Source organism: Camelus bactrianus, chromosome 27 (assembly GCF_048773025.1).
Source record: "Camelus bactrianus isolate YW-2024 breed Bactrian camel chromosome 27, ASM4877302v1, whole genome shotgun sequence".
Classification (NCBI taxonomy): Eukaryota; Metazoa; Chordata; class Mammalia; order Artiodactyla; family Camelidae; genus Camelus; species Camelus bactrianus.
This window is the reverse complement of record NC_133565.1, coordinates 29,722,351-29,746,792: the sequence shown is the minus strand read 5'-3', so window position 1 is coordinate 29,746,792 and position 24,442 is coordinate 29,722,351. Positions and strand designations below refer to the sequence as shown.

Below are 24,442 nucleotides of genomic sequence, written 5' to 3'. Positions count from 1 at the left end.
CCACTGGCTCACCCTGCAGAAGTAAGATTTCTTACCCTGGCATTGGAGACACTTCTCAACATGGTCTAAACGTGTCCCTCCAGCCATCCTGCTTTTATTTTACTCTTAAGTCCTTCCACAGAGAACCAGTCACCGGCCCTGAACATATACCATGCTTTCCCAAATCTCTGCCTTTGCTCATTCTGTTTTTATGCATGATACTCTATCCCTGCCTCTCCCTCTTGATCCTTCAAGATCCTACTCATCCTTTCATTGCTTGTACATTAGACCACCTCCTTGGTGAGGTTTTCCTGGGTTTACCACCTCTTCTCAATAGAATACAGTTTTCTTCCTTTTTACTTCTTACCTTGTTACTTACATTACTCACATTACTCTAGCCCTTACTACAGTTACTTAGCTGTCTGTATTGTGCAAGAGGTCATTATCGAGGGAAGCTGGGGGAAGGGTACGTAGGACCTCTCTGCACTATTTTTGCAACTTACTATTTCAAAATAAAAAGTTTTTCTTAATCTTCAGAAACATCTCATACTGTGACCTCCACCTCAAAGAGTCTAAAATCAAACCAGCCCAATCTACCCTCAATCCTACCTTCCTTTAATTGACCTTAAGCTCTAAACATAATCACCTTTTCACCGCCTGCTCTGACATATTTCCTTTCTAGCCTTCCATACACTGGTCCCACCTTTAGAGTCTCTATACTTTACCCAAGTCCCACCCTGTCTTTAAGACTCAGCCCATGCTTACTTACTTCCACATGGGCTCTCACTACTCAAAAATCTAGTGAGCACTGGGGTCAGAGGGGTAGGTGCTTAGCATGCGTACCCTGGAAGGTTCCCACCTCTGCACTGAAGATTAAATGGTCCATATTTTTTCTACAAGCAGATATTGATAGGGTGGAGTCAGCTGATCAAAGGATGGATATTCTCTGATACTGGCATTCTACCCACTTCATAACTTTGTCTAAGTGTTCCCCTGGTTTCTTTACCCAGATTTCGTCTAATACAGAACAAAAAACACTCTTTTATTACTTGGTTTATTTATTTGAAAAGATTATAGATTCTTGGATAATATTTTGTGACACAAGTAGAACTGAATGATTTATACTATTTCTCCTCAACATAACCAATTAGGCTGTGCAGAGACAGGGTCGGGAGTCACTCTGTTAGCCATACACAGGTACTGACGTCACATCCACAGTCCGAAGAACATCCAGTAATTCTACATTCACGTAACAAAAGCCAACTTTTCGGTTCGTTTCACTGAATTATTACAATCCAAGAATCTAACATCTATTCATAAATAATTTTGAAATATTTACTTATCCAAACAAATTGAACCAATCTGCTTCCCCTTCTCCCAAATATACCTTCTCTGTTGGACTCTACATTTTTTCTTCTCTGTGATTTTGGAGACTATTTTTTACGAGTCTTAGAGAAAGGGGCTTTTAGAAACAAGAACACTTGGGTTTCAGCCTCACTCTGTGTGATTGTATGAGCTTGGACAGGTCATTTCCTATCTAGGCCTGTTCTTTCATCTACAAAATGAAAAGACTGACTCAGTGATCTCCAAAATCCCTTCCATTTCAAATAATCCCCAGTACGTGAATTAAATGACTAAAGGATATACAAATGTGGGAGACTGCAGATAAAATCATCGCCTCAGACTAATAAATTTGTAAAACACTGACATCTGCTGGAAACTGGGAAAACTACTCAGCCCATCCAAAAAATAGCGGACTTTAAAAATCAAGTCTTAAGACACTTCACTTTCAAAACATGTTATCAAAGATGCAAGTTTCTCAGAAATAGACTCATAGACATAGAATACAAACTTGTGGTTGCCAAGGGGGTGGAGGGTGGAAGGGATAGACGGGATTTTAAAATTGTAGAATAGACAAACAAGATTATACTGTATAGCACAGGGAAATACACACAAGATCTTATGGTAGCTCACAGAGAAAAAAATGTGACAATGAATATATGTACGTTCATGTATAACTGAAAAATTGTGCTCTGCACTGGAATTTGACACAACATTGTAAAATGATTATAAATCAATAAAAAATGTTTAAAAAGATGCAAGTTTCTTATGAAATTTAAGTTTTCTGAAACTTCATTTTCTAGAACTTCAGAAAATTTTGAAGAAAATAACTTTAAAATTACTTCAGAGGCTTCTGCGTAAGTCTGGTTCAACTGGAACCATTTGGAAATTTGAACCTATGTTCCTATGCTTTCCTATACAACAAAAATAACCAACTTGAAACATAATGGAAAAAATTCCATTCAACAAAAACAACTAATATTAATTGATTAGGAATACACTTATCAAGAAATGTGCAAAACAGCATGACTAAAAGCAAAAACACCTACAAAGGAGCACAGAAAAAGCCTTGAACAATTAGGGAGGCATGCTGTATTCCCAGAGAAGGCTGAATGTTGTAAAGAAATCCATTTCCCCCAAGCTAATCTAAAAATCTGACACAGTTCCAATTAAGATCTCTAGAGGATCTGAGGGGAGAAACTGACAAAATAATTTTAAAGTTAATCTCAGAAATGAAAAAGTTTGCTAAATTTTTTTAAAATAAGAATAATGGGGCAGGATTTATTCTACCAGGTGTTAAAATGCATTAAGCAGCCTTAATACAACTATATTAATCAAAACACCACGGCAATAGCACCAGAACAGGCAAACATCAATGGAAAAGACTAAAACGTCCAAAAACAGACCCAAACATATGTAAGAATTTGTATGTGAAAATGGTGCCATTTCAAATCATCCAGAAAAGGACAGATTATTCACTAAATGGTGTTGGGACACTTGGCTATTTTTTAATACAAAGTTAAGTTCCTTCTCTACATAGTAACACACTTTAAAAAAGGATTAAAATTTTAATATTAAAAAACATAAAATAATAGGATAAAATGAAAATTTATCAATGCTCAAGAACAAAGAAAGACTCCCTAAAAAAGACATCAAAGGTACAAAGAGTAAAGGGAAAAGATGGATAGATTTTACTAATTTTAAAATATCTGTATCCCCCTCAAAACAAAAACATATACAAAATTTTTTAAATAACAACAAAATAGATAAAAAATATTCACAGCATACATGACAGACTGATGATTAAATTCAATAGATAAAGAATTGTTACAACCAGAAAGAAAATGATGAATACCAAAAAAAAAAGATAAATTCCCCGAAAGAAGTTGGGCAAGTTAAAAGACAAATTAGGAAGGTTAAAAAACATACAGAGAAAAAGGAACCCTTATATACCATTGGTGGAAATGTAAACTGGTGCAGCCACTATGGAAAACAGTATAGAGATTCCTCAAAAAACTAAAAATAGAACTACCATATGATGCAGCAATTCCACTCCTGGGTATGCATACAAAAAAAATGAAAATACTAATTCGAAAAGATACATGCACCTCAATATTCATAGCAGCACTATTTACCATAGCCAAGATATGGAAGCTGCCAAGTGCCCATTAATAGATGAATGGATAAAGATGTGGTACATATATACAATGGAATATTACTCAGCCATACAAAAAGAATGAAACTCTGCCATTTGCAGCAACATGGATGGACCTACAGAATATGTTACTTAGTGAAAAAAGTCAGAGAAAGACAAACATTGTATGATATCATTTATATGTGGAATCTAAAAAAAAATACAAATGTATACGCAAAACAGAAAAAGACTCCAGATATAAAAACAAACTAGTGGTTACCAAAGGAGAATGGGAAAAGGGGAGGGGCAAATTAGGAGTACAGAACTAAGAGATACAAACTACAATTTATAAAATAGATAAGCAACACGGATATATGATAAATACAGGGGATTATAACCATTATCTTGTAATAACTTTTAATAGAGTATAATCTGTAAAAATACTGCATCACAGTGCTTACACCTGAAACTAATACAAGACTGTAAATCAACCATATTTTAATTCAAAAAGCCTATTATATATTTTGACATTTTCCTTAATGAACACATATTAACCACTGTTAATTTTGTGAAGGAGGAAATGAAAATAAAATTGAAGAACTACTCTTTTAAGTCTTCAAAATAAAACCAGAAACATTGATAAATCAAAACTAAGTTATTTCTAAGGTTGAAAATTCAAGTAGTAGGGGTCATAAGAGGACCTAAATGAATTTCTTCTGAGACCGTTAACCAACTTTTTCAATATACTTATATGTTGAATACATTTTCAATATATTAGTGAGGTTTCCTGTGACATTGTACTTTTTTGAGAAACTTATTAAAAGGGATATATTTCCTCCTGATACAACCTCATGACAAACTACTATTCTCACTTAAAGACTTGGCTCAGATATTACTCCTCTTCCCAAACACTCTCAGGCAAAGAGAACCCTGTGCTGGGTCCCCAGGGCACTCTGGACTGTGATCATTACCACCAGGACTGAGACCACTATTCCATGCAGAACAGTAATCATCATCATCACCAAGCACTTACTACGCAATGGGCATTACACTAAAAGTTTTATACAAAATTTATTATTCAATCTTCATAACAATACAGAGAAACAGACACCCATTTTCAAATGAAGGAACAAACACTTAGGAAGATTATAGAGGGTCTACTGGTCCATTCGGCTAGTATACAACAGAACCAGTAACCCAACTCTCTCTGAGACCGAAACACCAATCCTAACCACTCCTCATCCTCCTTCTCCACACAGCTGCCTTCCCCAACAAACTGAGCTCCTCGTGGCCAGAGATCACCACACCTCATGCATTTTCTTCCCTTTCCAGGGCATAACATGGAGACTGGCATATGACAGGTGGTCATGAGTGTGCATGTGTTCATTCTTTCTTTCTTTCATTCACTCACTCGTTCATCCAAGGAAAGATCAAAATACTCTTTCTTATATGACGGTGGTGAATATGTAAAGTGGCACAGCCTTTTTGGGAAAGCAATATGGGAAATATCCATAAAAGTTTAGGATCCATGCCATTCCACTGCTAGGAATTGGTCCTATTTGCATAAGTATGCAAAAATACATGACAATATTCTTTATGCCATTATTTGTGACTTTTTAAAAAAAGGAAACAACTCAAATGTCCATCAGCAAAGGACTGGTTAAATAAATTAGAGCATATGCAACCATTTAAAACACTATGGGAGATCTACCTGTGCCGCTATGAAAAGAATTCTAAGGCTTATTAACCAGCAAAAAAAACAAGATGTAGAAGAGAATGTACAGTACAAAACGTAGCTGTACAATTTTTTTTTTAAGAATGCACACATGAAGGGAGGGTATAGCTCAATGGTAGAGCGCATGCCTAGCATGTATGAGGTCCTGGGTTCAATCCCCAGTACCTCCATTGAAAAAATAAGTAAGTAAATAAACCTAACTACCCCCCAACTCAAAAAAAAAAAAAAAAAAAGAATGTATACATACAGATCTAGAAGGATACCCAAGTATGTTAACAGTAGTCATATTTGAGGAACAGGCTGGAGAGAGGGGAAGTGAGACTTTTACTTTCCATCTTACTCCCTTCTACACCACTGAAATTATTTACCGTGGGCATGTCATCACTTTTACAGGTTAATGGATTAACTGTGGCTCCACCATCCTGTGGCTCTTCTTCTTCTGTTTGTTTGTTAAACATCAACATAAACTGAGAACATAGTACAGTTATCTTGGATTGGCCAAGAAGGCGAGCTGTGTGTATCAGTCCTCTTTATTCCACTTTTTTCCCTCAAAGTCTATATTCTTATCTAAGGATGTGGCAGCTTGTACATGGATATGCCTCCTTCCTACCACCGAAAAAGAAACAAGTAAGATCATCCTTTCCTTCAGCATTTTTTCATTTTGTTAAACCTACAGAGGGTACATGAGAGGCAAGTCTTACCTCGGGGCAGCTAGTTAAATCTGCTTTTATTTATGGTTTATCACTAACTGAACATGTTGCTGAAAATACAAAGTTAGGAATTGTTCTTGGGAGGAGAGATTAGGAAAACTGATGGGTGAGTGGCAGAACATTCTTATATTTCAAATTTCCTGTTCTCATTGATCATATCAGCCTTAATGAAAGACTATCTTGCTCAAAGACACCATTCTTTATTCCAGCATCCGTTTATCATTTTATCCTGCTCCTTCTAATGCAAAAGCAGAGGTACCAAAAAGCCACCTGTATCTGTAGACTCTTAATTCTAACACATTATGAATACCCATTTCCATATACTTAAAGATTCTGCTATTTTCTTTCAGCTAACCCTTCCCAAATTTACATTTATAGTTTCTCTCTACTTTTACAATTACTCTAGTCTAACAAATAATTAAAAAAACATGTGACTTAGAAACCTCACCTAAAATGGGAAATTAATATTAGTCTAGTCCCTATCTGTCATGGCCTCATCTCCTCTTCTGTTAATAATCTCAGGGTTTACCCTATAACCATACTCTGATGACTCCTGAATCAATTATCTCCTATTTCCTGACCTCCAGCTCTATACATCCAACTAGCTACCCACCAGAAACTCCCAGAAACCCCAGAGCAACCTCAAGTGGGATTCATCATCTGCTCCCAAACCCCACCAAACCTGCTGTCCCTCCTGCATTCACTGCCTCAGTTAGTAGCCCCACACCCAGAGGGCAAAGTCATACTGTCCCTCAATGTCCTCAAATGGTCAATCACCATTTGGAGGCCTGGAGACTACATTCTGTATGTGTCAGAACTCACTCATCCTCTTCAATCTTCAAATGATCATCATTTCATCATTCATTCTGTCCCATCAGATTCCAATGGATGCCCCACTCTTAGTCTCTTTGGCCTTCATCTCCCCAGCCTATCCTCCTTATGGCTGGCAGAGCAATCTTTCCAAAACAGAGAACTGGTCATGCCACTCCCCTGATTGAAGTCTTTCAACAACTCCCCAGTACCTACAGAAAAAAGTTCAATCCTGTATGCATGACATACAATACCCTCTGTGACGTGGGCCTGCCAGTGTCCTTCAGCCCCGAGTTAGCCCATGACCACCAACTGAATCACAACCTGCCTTGGGCTGAGGTGGTACAGGCTGCTGGTTGCCCACCTCAACATCCATTCTCCCCTTCCTCCTTAGTAGCAGAACTAGGACTTTATCCAGGAGGCCATGAATTCTACTGTAAGACTGTATTTCTCAGCTTCCTTGGCAGCTACATATGGCCTTGTGCCCAAGTTCTAGCAAATGGAATTTACAACATAAGGGAGGTGTTCTTTTTCCCCCATCACCCCCTTTTTCGTCCTGCTGCCTGGAATGCAGAGTTGACAGCTAAAGCCTGGGATGCCATCCTAGACCATATGGCAGAGGCAACAACACTTGTCCCTGATGACTATGGGACTTCCATGACAGCCACAGACTTCTAACACTACTCCCAGACTTCTTTCCAAGGAACCTACTGTCACTTGGGGGGTTTCTGCCCTATGCGGCCAAACCTAATTCTAACTGATAGGCTGAACACACCCTCCTCTTACCCACTGCCAGGTACATAATGGCAGCGTGGAAGGGCACTGTGCTGTCTCACAAAGAGCAGGCCTCTGGGTGAAGCAGACCTGGCAGAAACTCCTGGCTCTGACTCTTGACTGCAGCATGCCTATAAATAATGGTCTGAGACTCACTTTCCTCATCTGTACAACTGTGACAATATTGTTGTTATGATGAATAATGAGGTTACATATACAAAAGCAGTTAGCACAATGCTTAGTCCTTAGTAGACACTCAAAGGGTAGCTACTCACAATTCACTGGTATCTCTGCTTCTGAACATAAAGCAACTTGGGAGGGTGCTGCCTCACCTTCTGTGCTCACTGCGATTAAACCTCCAGAAACCGAGCTCTCATAGTCCTTTACAGTGCTTCTTCCAAAGGAGTCTAAGAAACCTGGCCCTTATAAGCAGGCCCTAGGCTATGCCCATTTAGTCCTCTCATGCTTGGCACAATGTCTGGCACAAAGTAGGGCTCAGAAAGTATTTGCTGCATAAATGACTGAACAAATAAAACATTTTAGAAAGAAAAAAGGGCAGAGTGTCATATAATTGATTGCTGGGCTCAGTTTCTGATTTTTATTTACCTAATTCTGATTTCTTTTAGGCTTTGGGCATATGGAATACAGTATTTTTTTACGGCTGGCATTTACAGTTTCTTACAGTCAAAAAACACACAAAGAAGTTGTTGTTTAAGCCCCTGTTTCACAGGTTCTCTGTTTTTTACTGTCCAGTGCAATTCCCAACTGAAGTACAGTACCCAGAATATACAAACCCACAAAGAAAATGTTAATAAAGTCCCAAAGTGATAAACTATATGTGCCAATATTCTCTTACTCCAAAATAAAATTAGAAAGTGGTCAAAGCACTTTAGAAATTTGTTTAAATGTTAAATATCTCTGGAGCCAAAGAAGCATCCCATACTACTATTATAAAATGGAAGATAATGGGACCAATAACATTATATGTCAAAATTCATGGAAAGTCACTAAAGCTGTACTCAGAAAAAAAAAAATAGAAATTTTAAATGTTTTTATTAATAAGCAGGAAAGAATAAATATAAATGAATATGGAGTCAGAAAAAAAGTCACAAGGTAGTAGGAAGGTAATACTCAAGAAAGATAAAAATAGACACTACTTAATTAAACGCAAGGAGGAAAAAAACGAGGAGATACTAGCCAGAGGGTACAAAGTTTTGGTTATGCAAGATGAGTGAGGTCCTAGAGATCCACTGTACCACACACTGCCTATAGTTAACAATACTGTATTGTATACTTTAAAATTTGACAAGAGAGTAAATCTTATTATGTAAGTGTTCTTCTCACAAAAATAATAAATAATAGAAGTGGGAGAAAACTTTTAGAAGTGATAGGTTTATGGCATATGATTTTTAAATCAGTACCTCGGTTGTATTTATAGTATATGTAGATGTAATTTATATGATACTCACAGCACAAATGGGGGAGAGGAATGGAGTTATGTAGAAGCAAAGTTGCTATATTTTACTGGAATTTGGTATTAAACTGAATGAAGCAAACTGTGATAATTAAAAATGTAATCCTTCCAGCAACCAGCAAAAAATTTTTAAACATGATTTTAAAATCAATAGAGGAGTTAAAATAATGCATCCCCCAAAAATATTTAACACAAAAAAGTTCCTCTCTCTTGTATTCCATGCTTTCAAGATCCCACTAAGTGATCAGCATTGCCCAAACTTTTCCACCAGTTACAACTACAGAAAAGGCCAAAACCCCGGAGGCCTGCCCGAGGTGGCCTGCCACAGCCAAAGTTGTTTTTGTTTTGATATTTTGTGTTTTAGCTTTAAAATTCATGAATTTCACTGATCTTTCATTACATATTATATTTGTGCTTATTTTGGTATAAAAATAATGTGGGGTTTTGTTTGTTTTTCTGCATTTGTTTTTGCCAAAATGTTTAAGTAAAATTAACACTTGAAGAAAACATATTAATGTTTGTCCTACTGCTTTATGGGTCCACTGATATTCCACCAGGAGTCCCTAAAAGATACACGACCTTTGGGGAAGTAGAGGCCTAAACCAGTGACTTTCAAACTTTCTGGGACCTATGGTAAGATAAACATCATGACCCATTTTATATACAAACAGACATAGATACACCAACACAGACCCATACAAAGGCATACACACAAACCTCTAATCTAAATAAAAGGGTTTTTTCTATGTCTTTCTTGGTTTTGTTTCTTTTTAATACTACAAAATTGAACTTAAAAGCCCTAATGGGTCATGCTTCAAGTGTGAAAACAACTGGTCTAAACAATCTGATTCATTCATCCCAGGACTTCTTAATGAGTGATTCTGGCTTCCAATGTCCCTTTACCCAAAGAACACAATTTTTTACGTGTATTTCACTACTTTAAACCAAAGTAATGAGATGAGCAGTTAAGAAGACATTTTAAAATTTCTGTTCAATTTCCATCTCATAACTTGCTGTCCACTTCTTCTAATAGTAATATTGGCTTGTTCTGCTTGCTTACTTGTGGATAATTAGTTAAAATATAACTAACTTTATAGATGACGATTAGCGTAAAAAATAAATGAACATTGCTGGATTATGTTTGCATTTCTTTACAGCTACTATTGGTCATTCATTCAACATACAATTACTAGGCTTATACTTCAAAAAGAGTATCAAAGCTGGTGAAGAAAAAGGTGATACCTCAAATTCACTGGGGTACTGTGCTAAGCCCACACAATGACAGAAATGTTTCAAGACTCTATTTGTTTCTCTAAGGGGTGGCAGAAGGATTGCCAGGAGAGTTACATGAAGGCACAAGCTTAAAAGAGAATAATTTCTAACCTTTAATAAACCGGTCTAAAATGGAATGGGCTTCCCTGTTAAGTGGTGGGCTTCCAATTCCTGCAAATATTAAAAGTAAGACAAAAAATCTTTTAAATTACCAGAGTGGGATGTAATAAAGCCAATTCAGTAACACAAAGCACACTGAGGTATCGTAACATAGATAGAAGTACAAAGGAAGAAATGTTTAAATCTGACTGGGGAATCTAAGGAGGCTCCTGGAAGAGGCAGTATTTAAATTGAGACTTAAAGGATGGGTAAGACTCCAAAAGTCAGACAAAGAAGATGGGCATTTTAGGTTGAGGAAACTAGAAGAATAAAGACAGAACGACCTTCCCCCAAAGAAAACATAGACATACACACACACTTTTATTCTTCCTTGAATCTTGTTGCAGAATCTGGACTTATTATCTAGGCAATGAGGACAAAGTTTTCAAGTGGTGGAGTAATGCAATCCAGGTGAGTTTTAAGGTCACTTTGGCAGGAACGTGAGACTGAGAAGTCAAGTGTTTGGAGAGGGATGGTCAGTTGGGAGGTCACCACAATGACCTAAGGTAGAGAATTCAACCCCAACATTTGCCAAATGGACAAAGGCAAAATTTCCTTATACTTTACTGGTCCAGCTTCCTTGAACTCATCTCTTGTCCTCATTTTTCAGTGGAGAAAATTCCCTAACTCACTTTCCTGGAAAGAAGAACATGTTACAATTCATCATAAAGAAACATCCCAGTCTTGTGGCCTTTCAAAATGAATAAAGAGCTTTAAAGGGCTGTTTTTCACTGCTGAAGGCATTCGAGGAAATAGATCCTCTTGGCTCTTGTCCACAGAACAGATGAATAACATGAAGGCTATCCCCAGTCTGCAGCTAGACCGCTCCACAGAACGCCAGACTGTGCCATTAACCCTTGGGGAGCGAGTGAGAGAAAACAAGAGAGAACTTGCTGAAGGAAGGAGGAGTCGGGGAGAAAAGACACGTTCTCCCGCGTCATGTAAACCCACCGTGGCATTTATTTACGGGCAGGTTTTCATCGATCTAACTTGACATTAAAGGGTCAGAAGACTAAACTAAAAACAACTGATTTTTTTCTAATTCAAACTCTTCTTAAAAATTCTGCCTCTTCTTTCAAACGAACATACAGAAACATACATAAACCTAGTAGACAAAACATTTTAATGTCTCAATTAAAGATAATAAAATAAATACTGAATTGGAAAAGGAGTTTAAATACCTGAAGTTCTACATGTAGGGAGTTTTAAGTCACCTGGGTTAGTCCTTTTAATGATACTTCAGTGTTCCACAGTACATTCAGTGAATCATTATGCCTGGGTAGAACATTTAGCAGGCTAACCCATCTTGGCAAGAATAACAGGCCATAACCCCTAAGGAAATATCTTTTAATCTTAATGGGCTGGGAGTTAACAAAAAGTAAATTACCACTCTCCGAAATGAGAATATATTCTAAAGTTGCTGCTGCAAGAGATAAAATAGACAATTCTGGAACAGCTCCGAGGAAGCCTATCATGAGTGCATTTACTCAGATGGAAGGCCAGTTACAAAAGAAAGCCTCGGCTGTCCTTCCTTTGCATTTACTTGAATATAAAATGACTGCAAAAAAGCTTAACTTCAAAACCAGTGGACTTTCAGATACCCATGACTTAGTGCAAGGTCTTTCTTGGGAAAATGTGACGATGTCCCCATGAATACCATTACCAACAGTACCTGTCCATGAATAGTGGTTCTAGTGCAGTTTGCAGTCAGGAGAGAGAGAGAAAATCCAGGTGCTAAAGCAACTTTAACGAATGAGGTGTTGAGAAAAGAAATGGCACTTTAGAGGGTGCTGGAGTGGAAAACAGAACTGGGTGACCATTGCATTGTTATTCACTGCCTGTGTGTCCTTGGGGAAGTCACTTGGCCTCCCTGGACTTCAATCATCCCATCTGAAAACAAGGAAGATAAAGGGAGAACCATTAGAGTCTGCTCCACCTCCAACAGTGCCTATCTCTGAAGGCAAAATTCTCAGCTGTCCCGAGGGAGAGGTCACCCAAAACGCCTGCAAAGGTACGTGTGATGTGCGAAAGCACAGTCCAAAATTACAACTGCCTTGACTTCTTTTCAGTCATGACATGTTATCTTGAAAGTTCAAATAAAACTGGTGAAGGGGATTTCTGTGAAGCAAAAGAGATGCATAAGGTTTGCGGTAAATCATATCGAAACACCAAACGATGGAGGATCTTATAACTACTTATTTCTTCTCTTAGCAAAAATTAAACAAACAAAAATTCTCACAGACACTCTGAGAGTCCTTTGTGGTGGCAGGGCTGTGAGTGTCCACAGAACATGGCCAGATAGCACCCATGGACTGGATGATGAATGTGGCATGGACCCCGCGGCTGCTACAGGATTCACCTGGCACGCTGACTCAGGAGACGCAACAGACTGCCAATCTAGGTATTACTGTGTCCTTAGCATCATAGAAAGATATAGAGCAGCATCTTCATCTCATCCTGGGCCCAGCAGCGACCCTGGCACGCAGCTTCTTTTGCCCCCTCACCCACATGGGATGCATCAAGAGCAGGTCTGTGCAGGTCCCCTCTGCACCTGTGGGTCTGCCAGCCTTTTATGTGCATCTAGACTCAGACCCAAGGCCTACCCACCAACTCCACAGTGTCACATAGTTAGAAAGCAGCAAAAGCAGAACTCAAATCCAGATTTATCTGATTTATCCCAAATCTTTGTTCTTGACTGCCATGAAATACTGTCTTCCAGCAGACTACTTCGGCTGAAGCAGCAGAACCGCACCAGGAAGAAGCAGGAGTCAAGGTGAAAAGACAGGGAGGCCCACACAGTGGCCTGAATGTTTAAATTTTATCCAGTGTCCCTTCTCTAGGCAACAATCAGCTAGCAGGAACCACAGTCTGCTCAGGCATACAGATCTACGCTGTGTACAGGGAAAGGCTTGATCAGGGTAGGTGACCTGTACAAAAAGAGATACTTCAGGAGAAGCAACATGGCCAGGAAACCAATTAGAAGATTATGCCAACGGAACTGATGTGAAGAATAAAAACTGTAAATGAAGGATTCCTCGAAGCTAGAATTAAAGAGAGAGAGAGAGATGATAAAAACATTACAAAGGGAAATCTGGTGAGACTTGATAACTGGATGGGTAGAAAAGAGACAAGGAGAATTCTGTGTTCACAAACTGGCTGCTAACAGAAACGTGAAAAGCACAAAGACAATGATAAGAATGAATTCTGACTCACTAAAGTCCAGGGACAGTGGGACATCCAAGCGGAAACAAAAAGCTGAACAGGACAGAACAAAGGAGAGTGCCCTGGGATGTGCTGGCACAAACCTGCCTCCATGAGGACAACAGGTAGTTAACTCATGATGGTGGGGACCAGGTCCATCCTGTGCCCTGGTCCACCCCCATCACACCTCACACAGAGAGGTGCTCTATAAATATTTTCTGAATAAAGTATTATGATCCAATCTAAATCCCTTCAGCCTGTCCTCAAGGATATCATGACTCTGCCAAATGCCTTGATGAAATTCATGCCCACTCTCTTAACTATATTCTTGCAGATGCCATGCAACTCTGTTAAAGAAAGAAATGAGGTCAGTTTAATGGGAATTACTTCCATGAACCAATCCTAACCTCCCCTCCAAAAAGGACTGATCATGAACAACCTACAAGGAAGTTGCATATGTCATGTTCAAAGAGTCTGTCCTTAACACTGCTCCATTCAATTACTTTAAAATGCTTTTGTTGAGGACTACAAAATCTTCATTATGCTCATTTATTTATTTAAGTTATGTGTCAGGTACCCACACATGGGTACGAATTCCTAAAGAGCTTCCAGAAAGATCAGAAATAGAAAATAAGCAATGAGAAAGTTATGGCTGCAAAGAGCTTGTTCTAGTCTGTAGAACTTTCGAAATGACTGACAGCATAGGTGAGTGTGGTTTTGGACTGTCCAGTATCCATTCCCCTTGTTCTGGAAAAAGCACTTGTTCTTCCTGTGGTGAATCACTCCCAGCCCACTCTCAGCTCAGAGATTTGGGTTGCAGAGACGGGCACAGGCCCCCATCTGGTCAGTCAGCACATCTTTTCTCCCTGGTTACAGTGAATGGCACAGGGATGGGCTTGTAAGACCCAGGCCCAAGTCACTCAGCCTAGTCCACGTCCTTCGCCATAGTGACTGACTGCAGAATAGCCACTGGACCCAATGTGGATCAATGAGAGTTAAGACCAGGACTTTACCAGGACTGTTAGAAAACAGACTTGCTCTTCCCTACTGGGACTGCTACCAGTAAGGATGCTGTAGAACCTGGAGTTACCATGGGCCACCTGTGGCACCAAAAACTGAAGCCAACACAGATGAAAGCAGAGTGACAAGGCAGAGACAGAGTAGATTCTAATAATTCTGATCCCACCACATCTAAAGCCAGCCCTTCTGCGGGTTTCAGTCTCTGGGCCAATAAAATCTCTTCTTTGCTCAAGTCGTACTGAATTAGATTATGTACATTCAATGGAAAGATTGCTGGCTGATCTAACTGCTCAAGCAGCCCTCGCTTTGAGAATAAATTCAATAAAGAGGCAGCCCCTCTAATTCATTTACCCATCTGTTATTTTGCCATATACATAATACAAAAATACCCTGTGTGAAATTTTTGCTTAGAAACTTATCATTGCAACTAAGGACACCAAAGCTCACTTTTTCATAAGCTGCGATAACGTGAGCAAACCAGAAAGAGAAGCAGGCTACACAAGCTATCCTGGGGACAATCTGAGCTCTAATCAGGTTGTCCCAAACACTGTGAAGCTAGATTTATGCTTCAGCACTGAAGATGCCACATTCTAAACTGCTGATGCAAGTGGAAGTCCATGGTGCAGAACGTGATGCTGGGAGACAACAAACAGAGGAGACTGCTTACTCGAACGTTTCTGGAAACAACAGCAAAGCGAGTCACCTCCCAGACTGCAGCTGCAAGACTAAAGGCATTGGGGGAGGGTATAGCTCAGTGGTAAAATACACGCTTAGCATGCACAAGGTCCTGTGTTCAACCCCCTGTATCTCCATTAAAAAAAACATAAATAAATTAAAAAAAAAAACCTAATTGCTTCCCCCCACAAAAAAATACCCAAAAACAAACACACAAACAAAAGCAATACAGGTATAATTCCCTATCCCTTTGCAACCCAGATTGCAAGTGTTGGCAAAGAAAAATATATGGGGAGAGAAAGCAACCTGTCCACAAATACAGCATGAATAAATGCTATGGAGAAGAAAAAAAATTAACAGTTCAAGTGAACGTTTTCCTATTCATGGCCACGCCCTGAACTTCTAGTCTTAATATCCTGTATCTTTTCATTTGACACTGATGCTTGACGTATACTGCAGGTGGGGATGCTCATTCTATTTACATACGTTTTCTGTCTCCCCAGCTAGAGTGTGAGCCCCTTGACATCCAGGACTTTATCTTTCCAGAGCTAATACAGTGTCTGATACAAAGTAGATGCTCTGGAAATTATCAAAATATTAAACACTCAGGGAGCATTGAGTTGATGGCATAATGAATAACCCTGCCTTCCTTGTTCAAAATTAATAATAGTTACCATTTACCACCTCACTCCTATGTGTCAAATGATGTGTTAAAACCCATACGTAAATGATTTAGCTCATTTACTTGGGCTGAGTTTATCCTAACCGAGAAGTACACTAAATTAAGTAGAAAGATCATGCTTCTTCCTTACTCTTCCCACCACTGTACTTAAATAGAAATAGAATAAATGCATGAAGGTTCAGGGTGACACATTTTAGCTCAACCTAAGGAATATATTCTAGAAGAGGCAGAGCTGTTCTACAAAGACAATGGGCTGCCTCTGGAGACACTGATTACTGGATAACAAAGAGCATTTCAATTAGCAGGGACAGTACAGAGATGATGCAAGAATTGGAGGAACTGTTAATATAGTCAGCCAGAACTAGGAAAGTACCCTGAGCTCCACCCATTAGCCTGAGAGTCTGGAGAAGTAGGTGATGAAGTGTGAGCAATGTCGGAGCCTAAAATTCTTATCCTTCCTTATCTACAAGCCTGGGCTACCTCCCAAGATACACTATACCCCCTTATATCTCATTGTCTTAAAATGCTTGCAATCTTTCTTCCTGAAGATACGAAAAAGTTCTATAATGTCAGCATTCATCTGGTCTACTGATGTAGGACATGAAGGAGGCAGATCTGAGTGTACTTCTAGTGCCTAAATATCTAGCAAAGCATAGGATTGGATAATAAAGGAGAAAATGTAGCAAAATAAAGCATCCCCTATTACCATGAGCCCTTGACTCTGTCCCTTCTCACACTGTCATATATATTTTACAGGTTATGTTGTTACATTGAAAAGGAAAATTGAGAGAAGATTGCATAAAGCTTTGCTGGGGTTTCTTTGTAACTATTTAAGTCTTAATCAAAAATGTACACCCCTAGGATGAGTTTGAGGGACTATATTACAAAATAGTACCCTTAGTTTGTTTTGCTTCCAGCTGTGAGACTGATTGATAACGATTAAATCTCCCAAGTGGCTGTTGTCCAAGGAACAGCATGTATAAAAGTCCAGCAGTAGAGAAAACAAAACGGGGTTGGCCTAATTTAAAAAGATACACCTACCCTAGTGTTCATAGCAGAACTATTTACAATAGCTAAGACCTGGAAACAACCCGAGTGCCCATCCACAGATTACTGGTTTAAGAAGATGTGGTATACATGAACAATAGAATACTACTTGGACATAAAAAGGAATGAAATATTCCCATTTCCAGCAACATGGATAGACTTAGAGACTATCATACTAAGTGAAGTAAGTCAGACAGAGAAAGGCAAAATTATATTACGTGGATGTGGAATTTAAAAGATAATACAAATAAATCTATATACAAAACAGAAACAGACTCACAGACGTAGTAAACAAACATATGGTTACCAAAGGGGAAAGGGGAGTGGGATAAATTTGGAGAATGCGATTAACAGACATAAACCACTATATATAAAATAGATACGCAACAAGGATTCACTATATAGCACAGGGAACTATATTCAATATCTTATGACAACCTATAATGGAAAAAGTATTTGTATACAAAACTGAATCACTTTGCTTTACACCTGAAACTAACACAATGTTGTGTATCAACTATACTTCAGGGTTTTTTTTAGAATGAGGTTGGGAAACAGATTCAGAGTGGCTGGAACTTAGACTATAAAGTGAGGGAGTAGAAAGATGTGAAAACGTAAAGATAAAGCAAGGTCACCTCAGGAAGAGGCTGGTTAAGGAGTGTTTACTTCAAACTAAGCATAGCAGAAAGTCACTGGAAGACTAAACAGGAGAGAGGAGTGCTCAGCTTTGTGTTTCAGAAATCTTGTTTCAATTTCTATGCAGATAATGGACTGAGAGGGAGCAGAGAAGACAAGATATAGAAAGGAACAAGTGTTAGGAGGCTGTTATGATAACCCAGGCAAGGGGAGACGGTGGCTTACACTGCAGGAGTAGCAGTGGGATTAGAGACAAGTGGACAGATTCAACAAATACTCAATAAGTAAAATTAACAGGACTTGGCAGTAGACCACACATGGGGCATGAGAGAAGGAGACGAACCAAGGATGATCTTGAGATTTACGGCATGGTCAGGTGGGTAGGCGGCTGACGGTGCTAAGCACGAAGAGAGACACATGGTAGTAGGGGTTGAGGAAACATGATTTAGTTTGGAATGTGTTGTGTTTGAGATGCCCGTGTGATATTCAAGTAGTTGACAGGTCTGAACTGAAGATACAAATGCTTATTAGCATTAATAATAATGTACTCATTAACATACAGATCATAATTTAAACCATGTGAAATGACAATATTATTCAGGGAAAATGTATAAATCAACCCACAGGTTACAGCAAGAGTCTGTGAAAAGGCAACAATACCTTTTACCTTAATACCTTACTATTATAGTTGACACTTCACAGCTTACAGAGGACATCTTACCCTAAGCCAGGTGAGTGTCTTGGAATATAAGTGAAATACACATTGATCCCTGTAGAAAAAGTGACCTAAGCATAACAAATGGATCAGAGGTCTATAACGACCCCTCACAGCCCGACAGCATCCTCAGACGCCAGTTCTAACACCGTAACACTCACCTGTTGACAAGGCCTCCTCCCGAACCTCATCCTCACCAGGCTGAGGAATATTCCAGGATGTTCTGGGAAGTGAAGAGATTTCCTCGGGCGATGCTAACCTCACCATATCCATGTGACTGCTCTGGAACTGGTACCGCGGGATAAAGCAGGTTTTGCCTTGTCGGAAAATGTCCTTGATGATCTCTTCGGTCTCGATTTCATCTTGCATGCTCAGAAAGATGGAGATTCTTTTGGATTTTTGATACTGACTGTGGGCAATCACCTAAATGGGACATGATGGTAATTACAGTTTCTAAGATTGCACTTTTAAATATTAGTGACTTCCCTTAACAGTTTTTAACATTTTCTCCCTTTTCCCTCAGCCTTCTCCAACTTCTTTATCCAAAAACAAAAACAGAAAAAAGTAGAGTGGTAGAGTAGGTCAAAAAACACTGCATCCTCAAGCCTGATTTCTAGTTCTGGACCCCACACTTACTTCTCTGATCCCTTTATAACTCTCTGGCACACCTACTCTGGTAGGTGCGAAAATTCTTTAAGAAGTCACTGTGCAGCCCTGCTGCCTGTCTCGAGTATTCCAAGCTTGACCCCCACCTACCCATTCTAGCAGCCTTCCGTCCTCTCATCCACTTCCCCAGAGTCTTTGCTTTATTTTAACTCTGAACCTTGGCTCCGACTTCCTCACTTTCTGGATTGTCTCCTTCTCTCCACTCAAATTCCATCCACACAAGGCCTAACTTTTCATGACTCCTGCAGAACCCTTACTACGTTTATAGAGTTAATATATAACTTAACACTTAGTTATGTGTTCTCATGAGTTGATTATTGTTTTGTGTGCCCTAAATGTAGCATCCTGGCCAGTCTGTAAACTCCTTGGGGGCAGAGAACATGCCATACAATTCTCTTAGTTCTACCCACCTCCGTCCCATTTGCTAAAACTCTTCTGCTCAAATGAATGTTAAAATGTTCACACAGACGGGAGGTGGGGGTATCCTGGAGCGGCAAAGATGCTCTAAAAGCAAGGGCCATGTTGTAAGAAGGTAGACCTGCTGAAAGAAGCTTCATATTCAGTTTAATCATTCATGAAGCGGGAGAAGGGGTTGAGCTTTGCTCACCACAGCAATGTTAACACTCTCAGAACTTCCCCAGACTCAGAAGGTAGCTCTCAGCTCCGTTTTTTCCCTTCCTTTTCTAATCTTCCCCATTCTCCAAGCTAAAAAGGAAAAGTTACTGCAAAAGTAGCTTATAAATATGACTGCTAGAGAGACACAGGCACAGAAAGTCAAGTCATTCTCAATAAAAAGGGACACATAGAAATTAAGTAGACAGAGCACACCAAACCAATGCTAAGAAGGAAGTTAACCCCATCTTTCTGAGAAGTTACAAAGCTGTGATGAGGCCTGAAACAGGCAGAGCAAATGAAACTGTGAAACCCAGAGACTGGGCGGATCTGAGGCCTTCAGCACCCAAGTACTTTCAGGAAAAGCTAAGTGTCTATCTCTTTAAAGCAGAACAGAAAATTAAGAGCTGAATAAGCAGTAACAAGCATCAGTTAAAATTCAGTGTTAGACAGGGTACACACATTTATCTTTCTTCCTCAAATCTCATTTATATGACAGTAAAGAAGCAGGAAAAAAAGAAAGCCATGATAGCACTCATACCAAGAGAAAAGAGATCTGACTGATTTCCGGAAGACAGAGAGTGGATGGGACAGTTTTGACAGACAAAATAGCAGCAGATACAACACTCGGAGAACATGGCTGTAGGTCAAACAGAATCCATTCTTCCTGTGAAATCCCAAAGTGACTACGAAAGGAAAGGAAATCCCCCTTAGCTATTACACTTTCTTTCATAGACATGTACAGATAATAAAGGTTCATCAAACATTTCAGAAAGCCAAAATACAAAACAGAAGGGTTTTTTTTTTTAAAGGGAGGGATGGGGGGGAGTAATCCAGCAGGAAACAGATGATTATAATTTAGAGAACATGGATTTTTTTCAAATCCTCATTAGTTTTCTCAGACAAATTCAAGACAGTAGTATCTATAAAATAACAGGTGTTTGGGAAAGAAAGAAACCAGAGAAGTAAGAAAAAATACTTGGAAATTAAAACTAAGACTATCAAAATTGGGGGAGAGGGTATAGGTCAGTGGTAGAGCGCATCCTCAGTATCCATGAGGCCCTGGGTTCAATCCCCAGTACCTCCATTAAAATAAATAAATAAACCTAATTACCTCCATCAAAAAAATTTTTTTTAATGTTTGATAAAAAGATTATCAAAATTAAAACAATTTAGGGGGAAGCCTTAAGTAAGGGAAAAAAACAAAGACATGGGGAAAATGAGAAAAAAATGTTGAGACATAGGAGATCGATCTAGAATTTTTACTACTTAACAGGAATTGCAGAAAGGAAAAGAAGTAATCAAAGACATAATGGATAAAGATACCAGTCTTCCGATTGAATGGAGGTCATAGGTTCTGAGCAGAACAAGGAAAAATAATCTTAAATTTGAAATTCAAGCTACCAGTGAATTATGAGAGTAAAGACATTTTCTAATGCATAAAGCATTAAAAAGTTCACCCTCATAGATATTTTCTACCAATAACAGTTACTTGAGAGTACACAAATAATAAGATGAGAAGAAGGAAAGAAAGAAAGAGAAGGAAAGGAAAGAAAAGAAGGAAGAAATCCAGGAAAAAAGACAATGGATTCAAGAAACAGCCCGAACTCAGAAGCAGAGTAGGAGGAACCCCAGAACAACGGCTATACCACAGGCTAGAAGACAACCAGACCAGAGGGAGCAGTGGGCTGGAATGATTTCAAGAAGAAGGTGGATTTATTTCAGCAGACAAAAATCCACTGTTTAAGATAAAAGCATATTCTTGTTTTGCCAAAAAGGAAAAATAAAGGCAATCAGAAACTCCTTGCAAAACACAGAACTAAATTAGAAATTTATACTCCAGATATGAAAACTAAACATGGCATAATTTTGAGCAATTACAAAGCATAAAAAAGAAAATATTTGGTACTGACACTTGAAACATGCCCCACCTGGCCACACCCATCTAGTGACACAGAATTATATACCCTTTTCTCACATATTCAATGATACAACTTGGTTCTATAGTACTAAAATACTGTAAATACCATTTACTTAAGTTTTAAGTTTGAAAATCAGGAACAGAAAATGCTCAGTGAACTCATTATAGTTATGGAACAGAGTACAAATATTATAAAAACTTGACAGTGTAAATATAATGCTACAGGTGTCAGAAATGGGGAGAAAGAACCGAAGACAAAATGAGCACGGGGCACTAATTTCCTCATCTTATTTAGGTGAGGAGTCAAGATACAGCATAAAGTTGAATTTCTTTACCACACATTACTTTTCTGATAAGTTTCTAAATTATTAATAAAAGTGTATTGTGTCAATAAGAATAAATATACTTTTTAAAACAATTATCAGGAGAAAGGCATCATTGAATACCTTTATTGAACATGCGCTACGGCAAAACACTGTTCTAGTCACAGTACATTGATGTTTTGGGCCTTGATCCATTGGTTGGTCATGAAATCAATAGTGGGTTACAACTGGCATTCTCAAATGAAATAGAAAATATTAAAGTTCATTGTATACAGTAAGGGTGGGGAAGCATTTAGTTGTGAAACAGATTTCTTATATGAGTACGTTTGTCTCTATGGGGTAAAATGTATTTATTACTGAGTCACGGGTCTGCTTTTTTAGTTTTTCTCTCTCCTTTTTCTCTCTCCTCCTTTGATGCCGGCTCTCAGTTGTCAATCTGCTGCTATCAGTGGTTCTGCCTCTACATAGCCACTATTCCCACCTGGAGTTTTTACATTCTAATCGATCACAGACAAATAAACCAAACTGAACTCATCTTTATTTTCTCCATGCCTCTCCAAAACTTGCTCCAACGCCTACATTCCTTGTGCCTATTATTGTTAAACACCCTTTATGCCCAGCTCTAAATTCTGGAATCATAGGTGCCTCCTCTTTTCCAGTACTCTCTAACCTCCATTCAATTAGTTGGCAAATCCTGCTGATTTTCACTACCTAGTCTCCATTTACCTGCCTTCCCCCCCAAACTTCACAGCTCATGCCCTTGTTTACCTCTTTATTACCCCTCACCTGAATTATCACAACAGCCCCTAAATGATCTCCATACATTTTTTTCTTGTTCTCCCCCCCAACCCATTTTCCAAAAATGCTGCTAATATTCTCTTCCTAAAGGATATATCAAAAACATGTAAAGTACTCAACACATCCTTTAACACACCTCTTTAACCCTCACAGTAGGCCCACAAGGATGTTATCCCTTACACAGACAAGAAACCAGAGGCTCACAAAGATTAGGAGACTTGTCCAAGGCCGTACGCAGCTCAAATGTAGTGGAGCCAGATTAAATACAGACCTGCATAGTTCCCAAACCCATGTTAAATTGTGTCTTTCCTTCTCTTGCCAAAATATTCCTGCACATTTTCACCCACCCTATCTTCCCTTCACCTGACAAAATTCATCTTGTACTACAAAATATATCTTTAACACCTCCCTATAGAAAGCCTTCTGATTCAAGTGTCTATAGCTTTGGTGTTTACCTGACAGCACTACGATTCTTTATTCACGTATCTGTTTCCTCTTCCAGGCTCTCTGTTCCTTTAGAGCAACAATCCTATCCTTTTCATCCCTACAACCCAGTGCATAGCAAAGTATGGACCACAGTAGGTGCTCAATATATGTGAATTAATTAGCTAAATTTTAAGCACCTAGAGAGTAAGGATAAGATTCTGTATTTCTCTACATCCACTAAAGTGACCAGTGTCTTCCTCATAATAGCTAAAATCACTCATTTTGAGAAAATAAACTCACATCTGCATAGATCCCCTCATGCACATCCAGGTATATGAAAAGGGGAGAGGATGCTTGAATTTGCTTTGTTGCTTTAACCCATAGGAATCTTGAATTTGAGAAACTAATGGATGATAGGATAGTGAAGGGTAATTAAGACATTCTTACGGCATATCTAATTTCAAGGGTCATCGAGGGAAAAAAAAGTCCAGTACAGCACTGGTATCTATGTCAGAGACAGGATTTAGGGGAAGACAGAACATTAGTTTGACTTACAACAGAATTATTAATATTCACGTATTCACAGGACATCAATTTTTTCCCTCTACTGTCCAACAAAAATCAGTCTCCCACACATCTTTAGAACATGCCTTCAGGACAGGACCTGACTGCCGTTTCATTGACAGGAAAACTGGCATTACATGAACAGACTGAACATATACAGCAAGTCAGTCCGCAAAAGTAACAAACCTGAGGCATTATAACCTTCAGGCAGGGAACCGGACTCATTCCCCTAACTTCTCTCCTCTGCTTCCGACCTTCTCGCGCAGCGTGAGTAGGAGAATCCGTTCTTTCTCTCATTAACTCAAAACAGCATTTAAGGTTCACCTAGTGCGTGACAGAAGGCTAGGCCCTGAGGCAGGTAAGACACAGGCCCGGCTCTCCACTGGTTCAGTGAAGGGCGGCAGCGTCTCTGCACTCTTTTTTGTGCTCCCTCGTCTGAGGTAATAGGATCTTTCTCTGATGATGCTACTGATTTGACTGGACTCTTCGTAATTCATTGAGACTCGCTGAAGGCACCCTGGCGCTCAGGTGTCTACCCGTCTCCCCCTCCACGTCTTTCTGTTCTCAAGCTGCTCTTACCTCAGCAGTCTGTCACCCACTTCCATCCTTTCCCTCACAAGCCCCTTAACTCTCCACGCCGCGTTCACCCCCTCTTCCAACATCTCGCCCAAGAAAACCCGCGACCCACAAAGAGACATGCGCGCGCTCAGGCGCCACTGCGCACGCTCAGGGGACGTGCGCGCGCCGGGCGTGCGCGTGCGCGTTCGA

At 39.3% G+C, this 24,442-nt stretch overlaps 1 protein-coding gene across 4 annotated transcripts in view; it reads right to left on the bottom strand.

Annotated features, from left to right (window-relative positions):
* MTHFS (methenyltetrahydrofolate synthetase) overlaps positions 1–24,442 on the bottom strand; it is a 48,126-nt gene that overhangs the window by 14,656 nt on the left and 9,028 nt on the right. For 2 of the 4 annotated variants that reach the window (XM_045516788.2, XM_074354370.1), the window contains exon 2: positions 18,526–18,787. In XM_045516788.2, coding sequence (XP_045372744.1) covers positions 18,526–18,733 — 208 coding nt within the window. In that variant the 5' untranslated portion in view covers positions 18,734–18,787. Of the gene's footprint in view, positions 1–18,525; positions 18,788–19,120; positions 19,270–24,253; positions 24,392–24,442 lie in introns of those variants that run through there. The other 2 variants (XM_010955170.3, XM_010955169.3) reach the window with 2 other exon arrangements.